This window comes from Dermacentor variabilis, chromosome 7, assembly GCF_050947875.1.
Source record: "Dermacentor variabilis isolate Ectoservices chromosome 7, ASM5094787v1, whole genome shotgun sequence".
Taxonomy (NCBI): Eukaryota; Metazoa; Arthropoda; class Arachnida; order Ixodida; family Ixodidae; genus Dermacentor; species Dermacentor variabilis.
The window spans coordinates 37,186,961-37,207,970 of record NC_134574.1 but is presented as its reverse complement, the minus strand read 5'-3'; the positions used below and the strand labels follow the sequence as shown (position 1 = coordinate 37,207,970).

The window sequence follows — 21,010 nt, the reverse complement described above, 5'->3', positions numbered from 1 at the left end:
GCAGAAGCATAATAATGTTTTTGTTTCTTTTGCAGAGTGAATACAGAGTACACTTGGCATTTCTTTGGTAATGAATCCATGTCGCGGCAAGCAGGAATCGGTGAGCAAAATATTCATGACTTCTGATTGAAAGGAATATCCTGGAACTTATATTCACATCAGATAACTTTGCATTTTAATATATTTTCATTTATTTCTTCAGATAGTCATATCTTGTACAAAGGCGTATATACGCGTTTGTGGGTGTATCAGTATTCCAGAAAAAAACAAGAACTGAAGGAGGAACTTAGTATCTTTTAATGCAAACACCAAATATATTTCATGTCAGGCTGCATTGAATCAACGAGTTCATCTCTCACTACAGAATGATTAGTAAGATTGTTTCAATCAAGAATATTTCCAGAAAATGCGGCTATTTAAAACAAGCGATGCTGTAGGTGAAATCTCTTACGCTGATATTGTACCGTTGTTAGCTGTCATAGCTTGAGACACACGCAAGCATGAGACGCAATTTGGTTCTGAACTTACCAGTTATTAGAAAAAATAAATTTCAATTCACTAATTCTATTTGTTTTCCCATCTGGACTTCCTAACGCGGTGAAGATTAGCAAATATGCGGACGACATATGAGTATGAGCATCTGGAACCACCCGTCTCCAAATGCGTGCTAGGCTTCAAAGTGCGGGGACAATCGCAGCTAAGTATCTGCAACGACAAAACCTCCAGCTCTCAAGAGAAAAATTTCCTATGATTACATTTATGCGAAAACGAATGACCAGGTATCCGATAATCGTTAAAGGAGTAGCGACACCTTTGGTTAAACACAACAGATTCCCTGGCTTAGTCATAGAACGCCGATTATCTTGGACAAGACACGTCACCTCATTGAAGTCAAAGCTGAAGCGTCCTTCGCCTTGGTTTAGAAACAAGATGGGGCCACTCGGAGTCACCATTACTCCAACTGCACCAAGCACTATTCGGTTGGTATATACTGTACAGCATGCCGGCGCTCTAAAGCATGAGACTTATCTGTGTGCGCACGCTAGAGAGCATTTAAGCTCAAGCATTGTGTGCATGCTTGGGTCTCCCACGGTGCACGGCAACCAATGGTGCAATAGCGAAAGCTCGTGTTTATCCTATTGGGGTATACTTGCTCTGCGAGCCTTTTCATATACCTTGGCGTGTTGACCAGACACAGCCACCATCCACTGTCATCGCTTCCTGTCACCCACCCAGGTTGCAGCTTTTCAAGGACTATACCGAGTCATCGGAGTGTTCTGCCATCAAGATTTTCTCCCGCCTGTATTCCGAGAATACCCCCGCGGGCTCTGTCTAAACCTTTCGTTACAATGCAGATCCCTGGAATTACTAAAATGTCATCCATTACATCTATTGGCCTGAAGCAACTTACCCTGTTGCACGTTTCTGCAGAATACGGAGATACTGTACACGTGTATACCGATGGCTCTGTCACACCATATGCCTGCACTGCAGCCTTCGTCATTCCACGTACCATCATCGCTCGGTAGTTTAAACTAGAGCATGGGTCTACATCAACTGCCGCAAAATTTGTTACTATCCGGGAGTCACTTCGATTTATCTCCGAGGAGCCTCCTCACGCATGGACGATATTCTACGGCTGCAAGCCAGCTCTTCAAACAATTAACTTTGTCCTCAGGCAGGGCCCAGAATATTCCATGGCTATATCAATTACAGAGCATCTCGACCACGCAACTAGATATCACCACGATGTCACCTTTCAGTGGATACCTTCACACTGCGGCGTGATAGGGAACGAACAGGCAGACGCTGAAGCTAAAACTGCTTTCCTTTATGCGTTCCGTCCTCACGAATAGGCACAAACGCCCTACTTCATCGCGTAATACGCAACCGTACGTTGGAACACTGCACCGAACCAGATCGACCACACAAGCGGGTACACAAATGGGAGCAAGAAATGAAATTTAGTATGTCTCACAAGCTGAAAAGAAGTCAAACGGTCATGGTGCACCGGATTCGCTTTGGAGTAGCATTCACCTACCGTTATAGAGAAATGGTAGGTTACAGTGATAGTAAGTAGTCCATACTGTAACACGAGCTGTGAATACTGTGAGGTGCCGGAAACACTGTATCATATATTTTGCGTATGTCCCGCGCACGTGCAAGAACGACTTCAATTGGTCTCTTCCATTGCAAAGATCGATAAGAGGCCACTATCAGAAGAGTTTCTTATAGGTTCTTGGCCTAATGTAAACAGCGCAGCCCTGATAGCAAGTGCCGCTATAGTTTTTCTCCAAGCAACTGGACTGGACGCACGCCTGTAGAGATGCTACAAATCTGTGAATTTGTATACATGCCTCTCTTCCTTATACCATCACCACCATTCATCAGCCCTTTCCCTCCCCGTCTATTGTCTCCAGTTTAGAGTAGCAGGCCAGAGCAAGTCATAGCTGAGGCCGACCTCTCTGCTTTTCTGCAAATGAATTTCACTCTCTCTCTTCACATGTAGGGAGCCACTTCGTGCTTCTAACTTAATGAATGACGACTAACCATAAAAGAGAGACATAAATTTCACGTCTTTTATTTGCAAGTTGATTTAATTAGCTTCTTTGATTTCGCTGTCTGCCCTCGATACCTTGGTCGCGTGAAAAAAATATGAAAATCTGGGCCTCTACAAAGACCAAGACGAGCTCCGTGAGAAATGAATACCTATTTTCAGAACCACACAGTTCAGAAAATACGGGAAATATTTGGGACCACAGATCAAAGAACACCTCCAACAGAAGGCAATGATACGCGTCCTGATCAAGGCGCTCGTTGTGAGTTGCATTGCCAAGCAGAGATGGCCAGACAGCGGCCACATTGCGCGTTCGTCGACGTCAATTGTATCTGCGACACAACTGAAGGCCTTGTTACCATTTATGCATCGACAAGCATCGTTCCCTAACAGTTTTCTTGTACAGAAATTACAAATTGAGCACAGCCGCCTTTTTTTGGTAAGGATATTGATTCACATACTCAGCTGCACCCACGCGCACTGTTTTGGGCTGCGAAAGTGACAAATCCCAACGGACACACCCTCACACTCTACTCAATTTCATGGGTAATGAAATTAGAATAATGTGCGTAATGACTCGCATGATATCGCATAACATAGACAAAGAGGGGAGGTGGATTCCGTTGATATTCTATCATTTCTCCCTGGGCAATGTCAAGCGTAGTAAAAGTATTAAATATGACCACTTCAGAACTATGGATAGTGCAAAGAATCGTTTTTTAAGTAGGAGGCGAATAGCGGGAGTACTATATTTCAGCTCGAGTTTCTGCAGAACTAAATTATGAACACAGTTACCAATCCCACTGCCAACATGTCGAGTAAAAGTTTTCTGTGATGCATAATTGACAATAATGCGGATGTGGGCCATAGTAGAGCCATGTGAAGCATTTATTAAAATACTTTCCAGAAAAAATAATTTTAAATATGGGTATTGGTTAACCTAAATTGATTCCAAACTGAAGATAATTTTGTGCGGAATACTAGGTAGCCATACACATCTTCACAAACAGAAATATTGTAAACAAAAGTCGCAGTTTCGAACAAAAGGCGAAGCATCGTTTGAATTAGCCGATTCGTACCCAGCTATGCGAAGTAAGGACGGTAGTTTTACCGGCCGTATATACTTGACAACATTCGCTTATTAACTGAATTAACAAACATTACAAGAGATGAGCATAAACACAAGCCGCAAAACGCTTGACGCTGGTGTGAGCAAGCGCGGCAGCAGCAGTGAGCGAAGTGACCTTCGTGCGGTCTATCGCTTCAGTGCAAGAGTGGGGAGAATGCAGCGCACACGAAGGTATGAGCCGTCAGCAGATCCCTTCAAGGTACGACGTGCCCAACCGAACGCGGACCTGCAATGTACACACTCGTTGACACAGTCGAAGCCGCCCGCTTCCCTCCCGCGCTGCCTCCCCGAATGCCACCATATATGGTGCGCAACATTGAGTGGGCTAGTCTGCAGAGGCACCGGCACCATGTTTAATCGCTGCTTGTTCTTCATGCAGTTCTTCGGCTTCCTTGCTGTACCCCCCCCCCTTTGCGGCATCACATGGCTTGGAACCGCTTTGTCTGACTTTGCTCCCTTTGCGGTCGAGCACGTGGATGTCATTGAGTGCTTGCCCAGGAACTGCTCTATCGCTACCATATGCGATTACCTCGGCGTGTCCCACTTCAAGCTACAGTAAGCCAGTCACCCCCATGTCCTGTCCTTTGATCAGCCAATCTTCGACAACTCTCGATCTGTGACGTCAACAGTCGATGGTATAAATGTCCAGCGCGTGGATCGACTCTTCAGTGGGCTAGGCTGCAGCGGCAGCTGCAGCATGTTTTATCGCTGCTTCTTCTTCATGCAGGTATGTTACTATTCTGATGCCGAGTGTATCCGATCTGATGATCGCTTTCTGCTGCTACTCCCTTGCCCCCAACGTCTTGCATCCTGCTGCTCACATGCATTGTATTGCGCAAGGTGTCTCCTCTTGAGCGGAGATGTGGAAATCAACCCTGGCCCGGGCCCTCGGTCTAAGTCTAGGCGTGGATCCGCTTCCGCTCTCGATGAGAATGATGATGCTCGCCCTTCCTTTGATAGCCATGACAAAAACGACCCTTCGGTATCCGAAATGTTCTTTTAATTATTGGAAGGGTAGACTCAGTTGGCACGAGCTGTTGCGGAAATTTAGTCATTTCAACAGTCGGTTGCGCGTCGCTTTGATGTTTTAGAGTCACGTGTTCATGCACTAGAATCCACTCCTATGTCCAAAGACTGAAGTTTACTGGGTGATTTACGTGCTGAAATAAATGCCTTGACTACTAAGGTAACGGACAAGGTCTTAAAAAATGAGTCTTGAAAATCATTCGCGTAGAAAAAATCTGATAATACACAGTATTTCTGAAGTATGGATGAAAACGCTACCACCCTGATGACTGCAGTTTCATCTGTGTTTACTGAGCACCTGAAGACTAACTGCCCTCATATTGAGCGCTGCCACAGGCTCGGTAGAGCGCGCACTGGTTACATTCGTCCCGTCATGCTAAAACTTTCTCACTTCAGCGACAGAACCCAGGTTCTTAGGAACGTTTCAAAACTCAAGGGCTGCTATTTCATCATTAAAGAAGATTTCGCTTCTAGGGTTCGGTTAATTCGGAAAAAAATCTGGGACGCATCAGCCTCTTTTCGGGACAGCGGTTCTGTTGTGAAGTTCAGATATGATCATGCTTTCATTAACAAGGTTCGTTATAACTGGGATGACAGTTCAAATTCATTAGTAATGGCACCCGCTCAACGTGTTTCTTCTGAGTCTGGCTATTTGACTTCCGTTCCATCCACTTCCTGAATTCATCCTGGTCGTTTTGAGAACCTTCTTGTCTTGAATATAAACGCTCGCATTATTGTCAAAAAATATTCTGATTTATTGTCCCTTATATCTATTCATTCCCCCCATGTTATCGGCATCATAGAGACTTGGCTGCACAATGGTATTTACGAATCTGAGTTCACTCCACCCGCTTTTGTTGCCGTGCGCTTAGACAGGATTAGCGGTACTGGTGGTGGCGTGGCACTGCTTATCCGGTCGGATCTACGATTCTGGGTCTTGCCTTCTCCTCCAGAAACAGAATCCGTGTGGTGTAAAATTTACCTTCATAATCGGTGTATTCTGATTAGTGTTATATATCGTCCCCCCGGCTCTACTCTTGATGTTCTTCATGCTGTTGCAAATTTCATGAGCGAGATCAACATTGCTTCGTCGAGTTTTATCTGTATGGGTGACTTCAACGCCACTGGCATCCACTGGCCATCATTGTCTGCAGTCGGTGGCGGCACAGCTATTTGTAAAGAACAAATAAACATTTCCTTGTCCTTCGGTCTCTCCCAGGTTCTTCCTAGAGCAACCAGGTTAAATTTCGTCCTTGACTTAGTTTCTTTAAGCGCTAACCTAGCCGAACGTGACTTTTCGTGCGAGGTAATTGATGGTATTCCCCCTACACGTTTACTGGTTTCCCTGATTTCACTCGTGCGGACGACAACACCATCACTGATGTCTTATCTCATCATTTCGATACGTTTAGTGCACTTGCAGACAATCAGGATGTCAACTGCCTTGCTAATTACTTTGAGCGTCTTGTCAAATCATGTATGGAACGTTTTGTGCCCAATAAAACTAGGAAAAGAAATTCTTACATTCCCTGGATGACTCGTGATATCTTGCATCTGTCCGTCGCGTTCGAAGGTTAAGGCGTTCCAGAAGAGGCACTGATCCCATGGAGTTGGATGGATTTGTTAAGGCAAAGAAAGAACTCAATCTTAAGTTGCAAAATGCCAAGGATTTCATTTTTCGCGTTCGCCTGCACAATTTAAGAACTAACCCATGAAAATTGTGGTCTTCTATTTTACCTCGCAATGCTTCATCCACTTCTTTCAGAATAATGACGTAATCAACGACCCGGCGGTGATATCCGATGCTTTCAACAAGTATTTCCAATCCGTGTTTGTTTCCGATAACAACTTTATCCCGACACTTACCAATATAGTTTCTTCTGAAGCAATCAGTGACGTTGAGATAAACTGCGAAGGCATCCTCAACCTTATATTAAACCTGGATGTTAAGAAATGCACCGGTCCGGACTGGATACACAACGCGTTCCTTGTGCGTTATTCATTGTGGTCATCAAAATATCTGTCAGTCATATTCAGAAAGTCCTTATCATCCTCTACTGTAGCTTCTTCATGGAAGTTAGCCAAAGTGCTCCCTCTTTATAAATCTGGAGATAAGCAGTGTTTGTCGAAAAACAGACCAATTTGACTAACGTCATAGTCATGCAAAATGTTGGAACACATCATTCATAAGCACATCACGCTCTTTCTGGAATCAAATAATTTACTGTCTAACATGCAACATGGGTTTAGGCGCGGTTTTAGCAGGTTAACGCAGCTAGTCGAGTTCACGCATGACATTTCATTTAACCTTGATGTAGGCAACCAGGTTGATGCCATTTTTATAGATTTCTCGAAGGCATTTGACACCGTTTTACATTCTAAACTTATTGTTAAACTTAATGCTGTACTGAATATTCCTCATTTAGTTAACTGGATTTTAAGCTTTCTCTCATTTCGCTCCCACTTCGTCTCTTACAGTTCGACTGACTCTGCTACTGTTGATGTGACATCAGGTGTGCCCCAAGGCTCCGTCCTTGGGCCGCTTCTTTTTTTATTATACATAAACGATTTGCCACTTCACTGCACTTCTAACATCCGCCTCTATGCTGATGATTGCGTTCTATATGAAGTGATTAAATCTTCTAATGATCATTATCGCCTTCAAGAGTCATTTTCTAGGTTTTGCGATTGGTGTAAGAGTTGGCAAAGGAACATTATTTTCAATTAAACCGTTCTCATGTCTTTCTGCATCAAATCGTCCCGCTCCCTTTTCAGTTACTGTTTCAATGGCCGTGCTGTAGATAAGGTTTCTGAGTATAAGTATCTTGGTGTCATTTTACGCATAACATGTCATGGTCCAAACACATTGATTACATATGCAGTAAAGCACTAAAAAAGTTAGGTTACTTGAGGCGAACGCTAACCCGATCTCCTAAAGACACAAAGTTACTAATGTATAAATCTCTAATCCGCCCTGTTCTTGATTATGCATCTGTAGTTTGGAGCCCTCATAAACAGTTAGAGATTAATAAACTAGAAGCTGTACGGAAAAAAGCTGTGCGATTTATATGTCATCGTTCCGATTGCGACTTTTCGCCCTCTTCAACACTTCCTTCCTTGAACCTAAACACGCTCTCTTCTCGTCGCCGTGTCGAATCATTAAAATTCTTGCATTTCATTGTCAATTCTTTAGTCAGGCTCTCAAATGATAATTACATGAACTTCGCGCCGGGATCATCAACGAGAAGACATCATGACCTAAACTTGATATTCTACTACGCACGTACTAATATGTACAAATGGTACTGAAACATGGCTACACTCCGAAATAACAGATAATGAAATATTTCCACATGATAGCACATATAACATTTTAAGGTGTGATCGGACCGAAAAGAGAAGTGGTGGCGTACTCCTTGGTATCAAAAGAACAGTTACCTCACAAGTTATTAATGTAGATTCCAGTATTGAGATAGTATGGGCTGAATGTCAAACCTACAGAAACAAGCTACTGATAGGATGCTGTTATCGTCCTCCCGATGCAAACCAGTACTTTCTTGTCGAACTGCGCAATAGTATTTCTAAAGCCCTTGAGCTCTGTCAGGCTGATATCGTCTATGTTTTTGGCGACTTTAATTTTCCATTGATCGACTGGAATAACCTATCATCCTCTTGTCATACATCAATGGAGTTCATTTCTTTAATGTTACATTTCAATTTATTCCAAATAATTAACCAGCCCACCCGTGGCACTAACATGTTAGATTTAGTTTTCACTAACACCCCTGAAACAATTGGTGAAGTTGTTTGCTTAGACGGTTTCAGTGATCACAAGCTACTACAACTTACTCTTAACATTCCCTTGATATATACAGGCGTCTCAAACAAAACCATCCGCGATTACAACAGGGGAGACTATGGCAATATTAACAAAGAACTTGATACTTTTCTTTCTGGCACCTTTTTAGCTTCGTTTTCTGCTCGGTTAGTCAACGAAAACTGGCTTCTGTTTAAAGAAAAGCTGTGTGCTTTAGTGGAAACGTATATCCCCCAAATAAGAATAACAGGCGATAGACAGAACCCTTGGTTCTCCAAGCACCTTCGACGGCTCAGAAAAAAGAAGAAAAGGCTATACGCAACTGCAAAGCGTACAAACTCACCCGTGGTATGGGATAAATATAGCTCATTTTTGAAAGTTTACTGTTCATCTTTAAAAGAGGCTAAAGAAAAATACTTCTCTCAAGATCTACCTTCACTACTTAAAAACAACCCCCGAAAATTCTGGCAGGTGATTTCACCCAATCGTGGCTCACATCATATTTCACTAAGTGATGGGAATCAAGCTCCAATCAGTGACAAGGAATGCCCAGTCGTCTTTAATGAATTTTTTTCATCCATATTCACAGTAGAAGACCATTCTAATCTGCCGGAAGTAAATGATCTAGATTACCAGTACATGCAATCCATCGATATAACAGAGGATGGTATCACAGGTCTCATAAACAACCTTAAGTTGACTACTTCTTCGGGTGTCGATAATATTAACTAAAAAATTTTAAACAATACAGTCACGTTATCTAGCAAATTTTTATGCAATATTTTCCGCCAGTCGTTCTCATCAGGCCAGCTTCCCTTAGACTGGAAAATTGCAAAAGTGATACCAGTCCACAAAAATGGTAGCAAGAATTCCCCAGAAAACTATCGGCCGATATCATTGACAAGTATTTGCTGCAAAATGCTTGAACATATCATTGCATCTCACATATATCATCATTTGGAATCAAATAATTTTCTCTTTATTAACCAACATGGGTTTAGGAAAGGTTTGTCATGTGAGACGCAGTTACTAGAATTCACTACAGACTTGCATTTTAACATGAACCATTATCTTCAAACAGATTGCTTTTTTCTCGACTTCTCCAAAGCCTTCGACCGTGTGGCTCACTGCCGTTTAATTTCCAAATTATCCGTTCTCAAATTAGACTGCTTGACGCTCTCCTGGATTCGTAACTTCCTAACAAATCGTCAGCAATTTACAGTCGTTAATAATTTTACGTCACCCCTTGCATATGTCAGTTCCGGTGTACCGCAGGGTAGCGTACTAGGACCCTTGCTTTTTCTTATTTACATCAGTGATCTGCACAATAACATCTCATCCTGCATGCGTGTTTTCGCCGATGATTGTATATTATATCGACCAATTCGCAGCCTTGATGACCATCACATTCTTCAAGAGGACCTTCATCTCGTTACCAAATGGTGTGAAGACTGGCAAATGAAACTTAACTCATCTAAATGCCAACTAATGACATTCACGCGAAAAACATCAACTCATAGGTTTTCCTATTATATGAACTCAAATATAATATCTCAGGCATCAGCATATAAATATCTAGGCGTAAATCTTACACCGAGCCTTTCCTGGGCCTTTCACATTGCAATCATATGCGCAAACGCTTCCAAATCTCTTGGGTATATTCGCCGCAACTTGCGTAATAGCCCGTCTAACATCCGTAAATTAGCATTCGTATCATTTGTACGCCCTCAGCTCGAGTTCGCGTCCCCTATATGGTCTCCCAACCATGAATACCTAATCCACATGATAGAAGCCATCCAAAACCGAGCTAGTCGATTTATTTCCCGAAATTACAGCTACCAGTCAAGCATTACTCAAATAAAACTCGACCTTTCCCTTCAATCACTGAGTAGCCGACGTGACATAGCACTCCTGTCCTTGCTCCATAGATATGTTCACCAAATCAAGCCACCAAACTTGCCACTGGAACGCGCGTCTTGCACATCACGACGACTTTATAATGATTTAAGTCTCACTCGCATTTATGGCAACACTAACGCATTTAACTTCTCGGCTTTACCACGAGCGATTCGGTTATGGAATTCGCTTCCTAATAGCACTGTCGCTCAAATGAGCAATGATAAATTTAGACAACTACTGATCCTACAGTCTTCATCATAACAAATATCTTCATCTGTACATATGTCATGTCATATAATACGTGACTTTCATTTTCTTGCTATTGTGGTTTCAATTTTGTTTGCTTTATGTACTCGCGCTATGTACGTTATTTTGCGCAAGTGTTACATCGCCTTTTATGTTAGGGTGAAATGTACTTTTCATTCCTTTCCCGATAACTCTTTGTATTGATTTAGCGTTTTTTTAACACTGTTTTGGAAGCATGTGATCATTACAAACATTTTTGACTCTCACATTTTTTAGCGCTCATATATCTGTTTTCTCTTGTCATTTGTTCAATGACGCCCCCCTTACTCAATGCTCCCCTTGGGGCCTGTAAGGTACTTTGAAATAAAATAAAATACAGCTTTTTTCCCCGCTCTATCAAAGACTGGAATTCATCACCTGGGTCCATTCGCTCATGCTGGTCCCAAATTTTTGCAACCGCCATCTCAGATGCATAATCGTGCTCACGCATGCCTGGCAGCATTTGTATAACTTCTTGTGTATTTTTCTTTCTTCAGTGCTCTTTTGTAAGAGTGTTCATTTGTGCTTATTTGTGTATTTTCCTTTCATCAGTGGTCTTTAAAAATGTTCACTTGCTTTCACCGCTGTATACTCCAATGCATTTTCTGTGCCTTTTCTTAACCCACTCCTGCTACAGCGCAAATTGCGCTGCAGTATGCATAAATAAATAAATAAATAAATAAATAAATAAATAAATAACTTGAGTCGCGATTGTGAGTTCCCCTTGCCCCTGTACGCCAAATGCGCAAGAGCTGCCTGAGCACGACGCCGCCTCCCCTGCCTCCCTCCTTCCCAATCCCCCACGCTCTTTCGTGCGACAGATGGCTGCATTTGCTCTCAGCTTTCTGCTTCGTACGTGCCAGATTCGTGCGTACCGGCTTCCCTCGCGTGCTTCCACTCGCACATACACAAACACCTTCGGACATTATATGGAACATCACAGCGAGGGCCACGGCAAAGATACTCCTGGAGTGTCCGTATAATTGCTCTCGCACTAATATCTCCAATAACAGCAGAAACAAGAGCGGCGCAGACCCAAAGCCATGGGGTACACCAGACTGGGATTTTTGCCTCATTAGGAATCATTAGAGGAACCAAATTTTTGCCTATGGAAAGCGTGACCTCGTCTTATTGATAGTAGTTTATGATTTCATGTATGTAACTTCATTCATGAAGGAGTTTGTTGAGCGACAGTTTGACATCCTTCGAAGGCTCACAAATGCAGCGTCGCTTGCTTTTCTTAATTTATCAGTGCAGCAACATCGTGGATAGGTTTGGCCAGTTCAGTGCTAGTAAGGCAAAATGAATTATTCTTTATTACTCTATTTGAGCTTGATTTTGCTTAAGTATTGTAATCGTAATACTCATTATTAAGCATAACTAGTCATATTTACTTTTATATTCCCGAATTGACTCAACGAACTTACACACATCTATCAAAATTACACATGAAAGTCATTTTTCTGAGGCAGGCTTAATATTCAATAGGCCTGAAATTTACCTTCATATACTCCTGCTGAAACTAATAAATGTAACCTAAATAATTTCAATTATCCTCCATTACACGTCATTAGGATAAAAAATTGTCGTCGTACTTCAATTGAATCAGGCTTCCTTGCAAATCAATAATCTGAAGGAGCTTTATTTAGGCTTATATTATCTTATTGCAATTAAGTTTGTAATGCTTTTGTCAAGCTAATAATGTTAATACCTATTCTGTACTCACTGTACATTGCCGTAATCTTAAATATCCGTAGACATACGTAGTCATAAGACATTTATATATAGCTCCCAAGGATTCCTTCTATACCTATGCTGCGCATCGCTGCCACGAGTACACTGTGGTAAAAAGGTTTAAACAGAAATAGAGCGGCCAGAAAGGCTGGTCTCCATTTCGATAGCAGGACGCGCCTTCGTCAAAGGCGGCCATTTTATACTAGGTGGGTTTACTTTTAACGCATTAGGAGGGGGACGTCACGTGCCGTCTTTGTCGTTGGCGGCTGGCTGTAAAGGAAGAGACTGAAAAGACAAGGAAAGCTGTCACTTGACGCATCTAGGTGTGGTTTTCTAGGAGTACGAGACAAGAGCGGCGGATTGCGAAGGTGGCAGTACAAGAGAAAAAAAGATGGCTTGGCGAGTTGTTTGGGGAGCGAGGGCTTAGGAAGTCTTTAGAGAAGTTAACAAAAACCGTAGGTGGTCTAGGCGGCCTGTGTTTGAGGTTTTAGAAGAGTCAGTCAGCCTTTCCACGGCAGAAGAACAACAAAGTTAAAGGAATGGTTTGAGTAGCGCAGCCGCAGAGGGTCGTTTATTTTTTGAAGGTACTAAGATCGCGACATCGGGACTCTGGGGTTAAGGGACGGGGCTGGTCGGATGGTCACGGCTTGGTCAATTAAGAGACATTAGCCTGAGCTGTTCGGCGCAGGCGTCATGCCGGCGGTAAGCATAAGTTGCGGAACCCCGTGTGGCATAGGCGTCGAGGGAGATGAGATGTTTGGGAATTTGAACCGTGTCAGTGGTTGTTGTAAAAAAAGAGAAAGAATACTATGCAGATGGCAGAAGAAAGGGTAGGGGGCAGAAGTACATTGCAAAATCGAACATAGGGTAGACATATGCGTAAAAGCGCGGCACAAAATAGTAAATTGATTGCTAAGGAAAAGGCATGCAAGAGTTGAGAATGGAGGGGGAGAAAAAGCTGGGCCTCAGAGTCAAGGTAAATCATGGCAGGACGTATTTTTGTGTCTTTCTTAACGATATGAGAATATCACGTTTAAGCTACAGCTTTTAGCCATGTTTAGTTGCCGCGTGCCAAATTGGTCCCTCTCGGGCTTAGGCATATAAACATGTGTATGAGGCATGATTCTGTAGAGTTCCTCTTGTGCAGTGGCCAGAAAATTGTTTGTACGAGTCGTATACAGAGCCTTGCTTCATCGAATAAGTGGCCCTGTTGACTTAAGTGGGCGCCCACTGCTTTAGGTAAATTTTGTTTTTTGTCTACGCAACGACCATTCCGCGTTGCATGAATTTGTTGTCTAGTCTCATGTTGTGTATTGACACATGCGCTTGCTTAATCGTATCCGGTGACTGCTTTTTCACCGGCTAACAAATGTTAAACGTCATGCCTCAGCCCAAGACACGTATGCATGATGTAGAACTTACGCCAAAGTCACCGTTGACTCTGTGTTCTGTTGGCCCTCGCCAAGTCTTGTATAATCAGAGAACATGTGCGGCTCGAATTGTGTGGTAGCCTCTGGACACCATGCGGGTACCAGCGATTGCACTGGAAGCTTCCACTAATGATATATAAAAGCCGATGCGCTTGACCCGCTGATCAGATTTCGATGATCGCTGACTGCACAGCTATCATTGTTCTTTGAATGTGGCCTACTTTTGTGGCCGCAACGTCACCAAAGAAAAAGCTACTTTGGTCATTTATCGTTTGGATCGTTTGGCTGCTGTTTCCTGAACCGTCACTACTACATGACCTCGGATTGAGGTGCCTGTGTGTTCATGGAGCGAACGTCCCTTCAAAGCCGCGACATAAGCCTGAAACCCGAAGTCAGCACCAACGTCGCCCCAGAGCATCGAGCAAGCCACAGGCTTCAAAACCTGCCCCCGGAACATGGACTTCTACTTGCAAAGGCAACGAAGTGCCCAATCAGGACAGCAGCTAGAATGACAACCCCATTCTCGAAAATACCGATCGTGCTGCAGCAGCTCAGGGAGCCACCGACGTTTCGCGGATCAACATTGGAATACCAGCAAACGGGCCTGAAGTCGTATGAATGGGTCGCCACAATTAACTCTAACAGCGACGACAAGCTGCACCTTATGTTCTTCGCCTTCAATTAGGTCGTGAGGATGTGGTTTGACAATCGAGGAGCCACATTAACATGAGACCTGTTCCGCAGCGGCTTTCTAGGTGCCTTCACAGGCATCGTGTGCAAAGAGCGAACCCAAGGTTAACTGTAAAGCCATGCGCTACGGCTCGCCACCTTCACGGAAAAGATGACCCGTATTTTCCTGCACGTCGACCCGTAAATGTCGGGGGAGAAAGCAGTCCCATTGCTGTAAACCTACCAAACATTTATTCCGAATTCATTACCCTGCCTCTGCCTGTCGCCGGTCGTAAATAGTCGTCAGTTACCCTCCATTTAGAATGACTGCAAAACACTCTGCGCATCGGGGCCGCGCCGAGACACATTCGGCGGTTCTTGTGGTGCTTGAGGGGGGGGGGGACAGGGGCTTGCCTTCTTTCCTATGCCCAGTATCTTAGACAATGACCCCTGCACGAACAATTCTGTGACCTCTGCGATCGCCTGATGACCCGGCGCCCAAATAGTCTACGCAGCATTAGCGCTCGGTAGTCTAGAACCTATTCGCCCCCTCGACCCACCTGTCAAGAATTCGCCCGACTTTGGTCATTGACGTCTCCACGAGCAACACTGTGACGCCTACATTTACTTAAAGTCATGGCGCGAGATTCGTCTACGATTCAATAGCGCCCAGTATGGCGGAAGCACGCCGCATGGTGGGCCACCAGTCAAGGCCACCTGGGCCACGGGCCAATCAAACTGCTTAAAAGGAAAGAAGGGTGTGCTGTTTTGTGGACAAATTCGACGAAACTTCGGAAGTGCGTTCGCGTTGAGGTGTGGGCTTTCCCACCCCACCTTCGTTCTTTTTTCCATCTGGAAGAGCTGTTCCACCCGTGGGCTTGCGTATGTCTTCACCGAGCACCAAATCTGGGCGAACCTGTTCTGTGTGATAATGTGCCGTCGCGTACGATTTCTAACAAGGCCGGTTGTGTTTCCATCTCCTTTCGTCCCGGCGGGGCTTTAAAACGGATCACGGAGCCATGCTGAAGCCATTCTCTGTATCTTCCGGCAGTAGGTACGCCGGATAAAAACATTCCTCGGCCAGCGTCGTGTTCCTGACTAGGCTCGGAGCCCTGCTCGACAAAAACGGCAAAGCTGGAGGATGCATAAGGAGCCACGGAGAATGAGGGAAGAATGAAGAGGTAGTGGACTAAAAAGGCTCTAATGGGGAAAACGAAATTAAATATATTTGACACGCTCGGCCGATTACAGCATAGTGCAGGATGTAGAAGCGTTTGGGTACAGTGAAGTAGTCATAGGTTAGTGATATGTAGGACTTCATTGCAATTTGATTAGAGAAAGGGTAACATAATAAAAGGAACATGCCAACATAGACGCCATAAAGGTAAATATCTACGAATTCAGGCTAGTGCTCGCAAACAAACCCGCAGCTTTAGAGCAGGAAGATAAACATAACTTCACGTTCAGGTAATGAATTCATTTAGGTGATGAATGAAGCCTGTAACAAGGCTGATTTCAGAAGCAGCAACTGAAGTGGGGTATAGCACGAAGGCGAACAGTAGATGAACTCGTCTAAGCAACAACTGACCTAATAAAAAGCGGTAAAGCTAGAATGTGTCCAACAATGTTCCTGATTGGGCTCAGAGCCCTGCTTTGCTAAAACCGAGTCTATGATGAAGAAAACTCTGGGCGTGAGTTCAAGTCTACTGGTCGAATACATATGCTAAGAAAGCACAACGGAAACCAACCAATCATAATTTGCCTTCAGGATTACAGTGAAAAGAAGGCCATTTTTGCAAACTTCAAGAAACTCAGAGGGTTGAGCATCTACATTCACAACGTATATTCCCCATCCACGCTGATAAAAGAAAACTCATCTGGGACAGCTGTAAAGAAGAGAGGCTGCTTAAAATTAAACGCAAGGGAAAAAGGGTAAACAAAAAGCTCGGAAATCTTTTTAAAATAAAAAAGGGGCAGAACTCTGTTGTACACAACATGACTACAGCAAAGAATTACGATTATAACAATTCTCTATGTAGCTTTATTGAAAATGATTCTACAAAATTCTGGAACCATATGAAGGAAAAAAGAAACCCATTTCACAAATACAAATTAGGGCACACTAAGAACTAATGACAGAGACATAGCACAGAAATTCAAGGAGTACTCTAAAAGTGCATTTGCATTGTGAGATGTTTGCATACTATGCGTCCAGTGAAACAGTTATTTGATTTTGGTTCTATTTCTTATGCTCAAATTGTCAACATGTTGGTAAGCCTGAGAACTAAACCTTCCTGGGGCCCTGACAAATTCACGAGCATCTTCCCTAAAACGATGTCCTGAACTCTTTGCCAGCTTTCTTTAAAAAAAATCTGCTTCGCTACAGTCGCAACAGCTACCGGATGACTACAGATTAGCCCGAAGTTGTGCCATTCTTCAAAAAAGAAGATGGATTTAGATTACAAAATTATCGTCCCATTTTTCTGACATCACAATGCTGCAAACACTTGTAGCACAATGTGGCAAACCATGTGAAGGAGTTCTTCGCTGAAAACTATTGTGCACACGTAGTTGCAGCACTGCTTCAGGAATGGTTATTCGACTCAACTTGTGTGAGTGTTCCGCTCATCTGTTTTATCTTTCGACATTAATGGCCAAATGGATGAAATATTCTTAGATTTCCCCAAAGCCTTCTATAAGTTTCTGCACGACAAATTATGCTTCCACCTTCTAATTATTGGCATGCATGACAGTTCCATAAACTAGATGATTGCTCATCTGACCAAACGCGCCATGTACGTTACAACTGGCGAACGTAGCTCGGCCACTCTTCCATTCACCTCAGGGGTGTCGCAATGTAGTGTCTTGGGGCCTTTGCTGTTTCTAGTGTATGTAAATGGCATTGTTAAAAACATAACTCCCGGTGTGCAAATTACATTGTCTGCTGATTATTGTATTCTGTACATTGATATACCTTCTCAGTACAATCGGATTATTTTCGAAAGAGATTTGAACAACATGTTGAAGTGGTGTAATGAATGGGGGATATTTCTAAAGGGTGAGAAATCCGCATTTCGTCATATTGCTCGTAAAAAAACACTAGCATTTTTCTACGCACTGGGCTCTTATGCACTGCGTGAGACTAACAGCTACTAATTTTTGGTGTTATTTTGACTTGCACATTCTCGTGGAACATGCATATTATTGATATTTGTTTTTACGTTTTCGGAAAACTTTGTTTCGTAAGACAAAATCTCAAAATGCCCCTCCTAGTGTAAAATGTCTGTTTCTTTTTCATTTATTAGACCAAAGTAGAGCATGCATGTATATCATGTGAGCCTTACGCTAACTCAAATATCAGGCATTATGAAAAATACAGAAAAAGGCAGTTATTATGGTTATATTTCATGTATTCGCAAGACTGGATTCTCAATTTAAGGTTATGTCAAAAAATTCCATACGTACTCTTCAATCACGCCGAAAGCTGCTGAGGCTCGAATCCCTTTCTCTCCTTCTCAAGAACAAGCTTTAAATGAAACCATCGACTTACCTAATGTCTGCAATAACGCGGCACACAAGACAGCATCATCCTGACTCATTAACATTGACTCACATTTTTTCTCCGAACAATATCGCCCTTGAACCATGGTTTAGAGACGCACTGTGAATAAAATTGTATTGTATAAATTTGTACTAGCTTTTCTCCAATTTGTTCACTATTGTGTGTATGTATTGCTGCTCTGCTTGGACCAAAGGGTCTGCGGTATGTACTTGATAAACCCAAGATCAGATCAAATTCGCTGAAATGTCAAAGCTGACCATCAAGAAGAAAGTAAAGGATATAAAAAATTGTAACAAAGGAATGAATGAGTAAGCAGCAATGAGTGGCCACCGCAGACAATCAATGAGAAGAAAACTTGGCATAGGACAAGGCAAGGTGTCTGCACTGAACAATCAGCAGGATGTCATCAGCAATTTCTCTAAATATTTCTATGCTACCCATACAGCCACGGTAGTACCCATAGTAGCCACGCCATTTCTTTCGTAGTGATGAACATGCTAAAGGGCCCGCTTGCATAATAATTAGCCATGAAGTTACAAGGGCCTTGTAAGATATGACTCGGAAAAAAGCAGCACTTGAGGATGAAAAGCAGTCGATTTTTTCAAAGATGGAGGCTATATCATGGTTAAAATACCTGAGGGCCTTTATACGAATTTTCTCATGACTTCAAATGTTCCACAGAACTCCAAGATTGCCAACATTTTACTAATCCCCAAAATAGGAAGTGTTACAGAATTGATGAAATATAGTGCCACTGCTTTGCGTTCAGTATTGTGTATAATGTTCACCAAGCCAACTTACAATAGAATCAGAGCAAGATTTGCCTTTAATCAAACAAGAGAACAGGCCGGCTTCAGGAAGCGATATTCTACAATGCATCGCATACATTTAATCAACCAGGTAACCGACATATCTTGGCAGTACAATAAACCTCTATAAATAGCTTTCACAGATTACGTAAATTTATTTTATCCAGTTAAGATGCGAGTAGTCTTGAGGCATTACCCAATCAAGAAGGAGAGAAGCAATACATGAAAATCTTGGAAAATACTTAAAATATTTAACCGCTACCATTGTTCTCAAGAAGAAAAATGAATAGGTAACTATCAATAAAGGGGTTAGGCAAGGAGACATAATCTTTCCAATGCTATTCACGGCGTGTTTAGAAGAATGGAAAGTTACCTATCAAAAAGGAGGTAAGGCAAGTATGCAAAATACCGCCAACGCTATTCAAGGCATGTTTATAAGACATACTGAACCTATTACAGTGGAAATGCTTAGGAGTGAGGAGCAGCGGTGAATATCTCAGCAGCCTTCGGTTTGCATATGACATTGTCCTGTTCACCAACAATAGGGTTGAATTGCAAGAAATGATTGAGGACCTTAACCGAGAAAGTGTAAATGTTGGCTTGAAAATTAATGTGCAGAAAACAAACAAAATGTACAGTAGTCAGGCAACGAAACGAAAATTCTGAATCGCCAGTCAGCCGCTAGAGTACGTTTATATAGGAGTACATTTATATAGGTCACTTACTCGCAGGCGACTCTGATCATGAGAAGGAAATTTACAAAAGAATTAAATTGATGTGGAGGGCATACAGAAGGCATTACCAGACTCTGACTGGTGGCTTAGCGCTGTCGTTCCAAAGGAAAGTGTACAACCTTTCCGTTCTACTGCTGCTGATATATGGGGCAAAATGTTGGAGGCTAACAATGAAGCTCGAGAACAATCAAGGACCCCGCAAAAATGAATGTAAAAAAATTGTAAGGCGTATGGTTAAAAAAAAAGAAGATAGTGGTGCGAATCAGAGAGCGAACGGGGTAGTGGTATTCTAGTTGAGGCTGGTATACCTTATACTAGGCACCTAAATGGTATCTTTTTTGAAAAAGTAAATTTTCCCGTTTAATTAGCGACTGGCCCTGATGAATTAACGGCCCCTGTATTACTCTTCACGACTGCTGTTATGCAGTTTTGTTCAGTCATTCCTTGCCATTAACTTTTCCTTGCATTTGGACATTTGTCACCATCTAGGAGCAAACTGAGACGTGCATTTGTTGGTATGACGCACCTATGCTTTATGAAACACACCATTAGATCACGTACATGTTTTGACTATTGGGAATCATATTTTGATCTATGCGGGCTTATTCTAATTTTGTAAAAGCCGTCTGCGCCGTGTGAGAGAAATATTTTAATATTTTAGGAGCGTGTCAGTGTAGCAACAATTCAAATTTACATATCCGCTTTTCTTCCGCACGCAGAAAACATTCACCGTGAGGACGCGCATCTGCTCTATGCAGATCCTAACAAAATCTGCGCTGTGGTCATGTATGTGCAGTTTTGGAACCATGGCGGTGAGCAGTTTATATTTTTTTCTTTATAGCACACTTTTGCTGACAACCCACATGTTTGTTGATAACCCACTTTTGCTGCATCGGTTGAGCCCACCACATCATATAGTAAATGCTCACATCTACTGTGCCTCGGTGCTCCCAAACCTAGTGCGAGATACGCACAAAAATCAAAACTTCCCCTTCAACGGGGTGGCAGAGAAATTCTTCTTTGTTACAATCTATTTAAGCTCCACAACTACGCCTTGGCCGTTATAGTCTTAGGTTGTTACCGACTATTGTGCATTCTATTTTAAACGTTATCTTCGTTGAATTTGTTTAATATTACGTGCTATATCTTGGTTGGTTCTATACGCAAAACGGAAGACAAATTCCCTATAGAAAATAACCTGTAAATTGCGAGTGAAGTATCTTCTGTGTATGCTCAAATCATACAGATTGTTCTATGGTAGAGTCTAGGTTGCGACTTATATTTCACCAGATATTACTTAAAACAGCGCTACCGACACTGTACAAACAACAAGAATTGATACAAACACGGCATTTTGTG

General features: G+C 42.7%; 1 protein-coding gene across 1 annotated transcript in view; it reads left to right on the top strand.

Moving 5' to 3' along the window:
• LOC142589006 (uncharacterized) overlaps positions 1-21,010 on the top strand; it is a 197,751-nt gene that overhangs the window by 48,604 nt on the left and 128,137 nt on the right. Inside the window, exons 3-4 of the mRNA XM_075700801.1 lie at positions 36-100; positions 20,371-20,463. Coding sequence (XP_075556916.1) covers positions 36-100; positions 20,371-20,463 — 158 coding nt within the window. The remainder of the gene's footprint in view (positions 1-35; positions 101-20,370; positions 20,464-21,010) is intronic.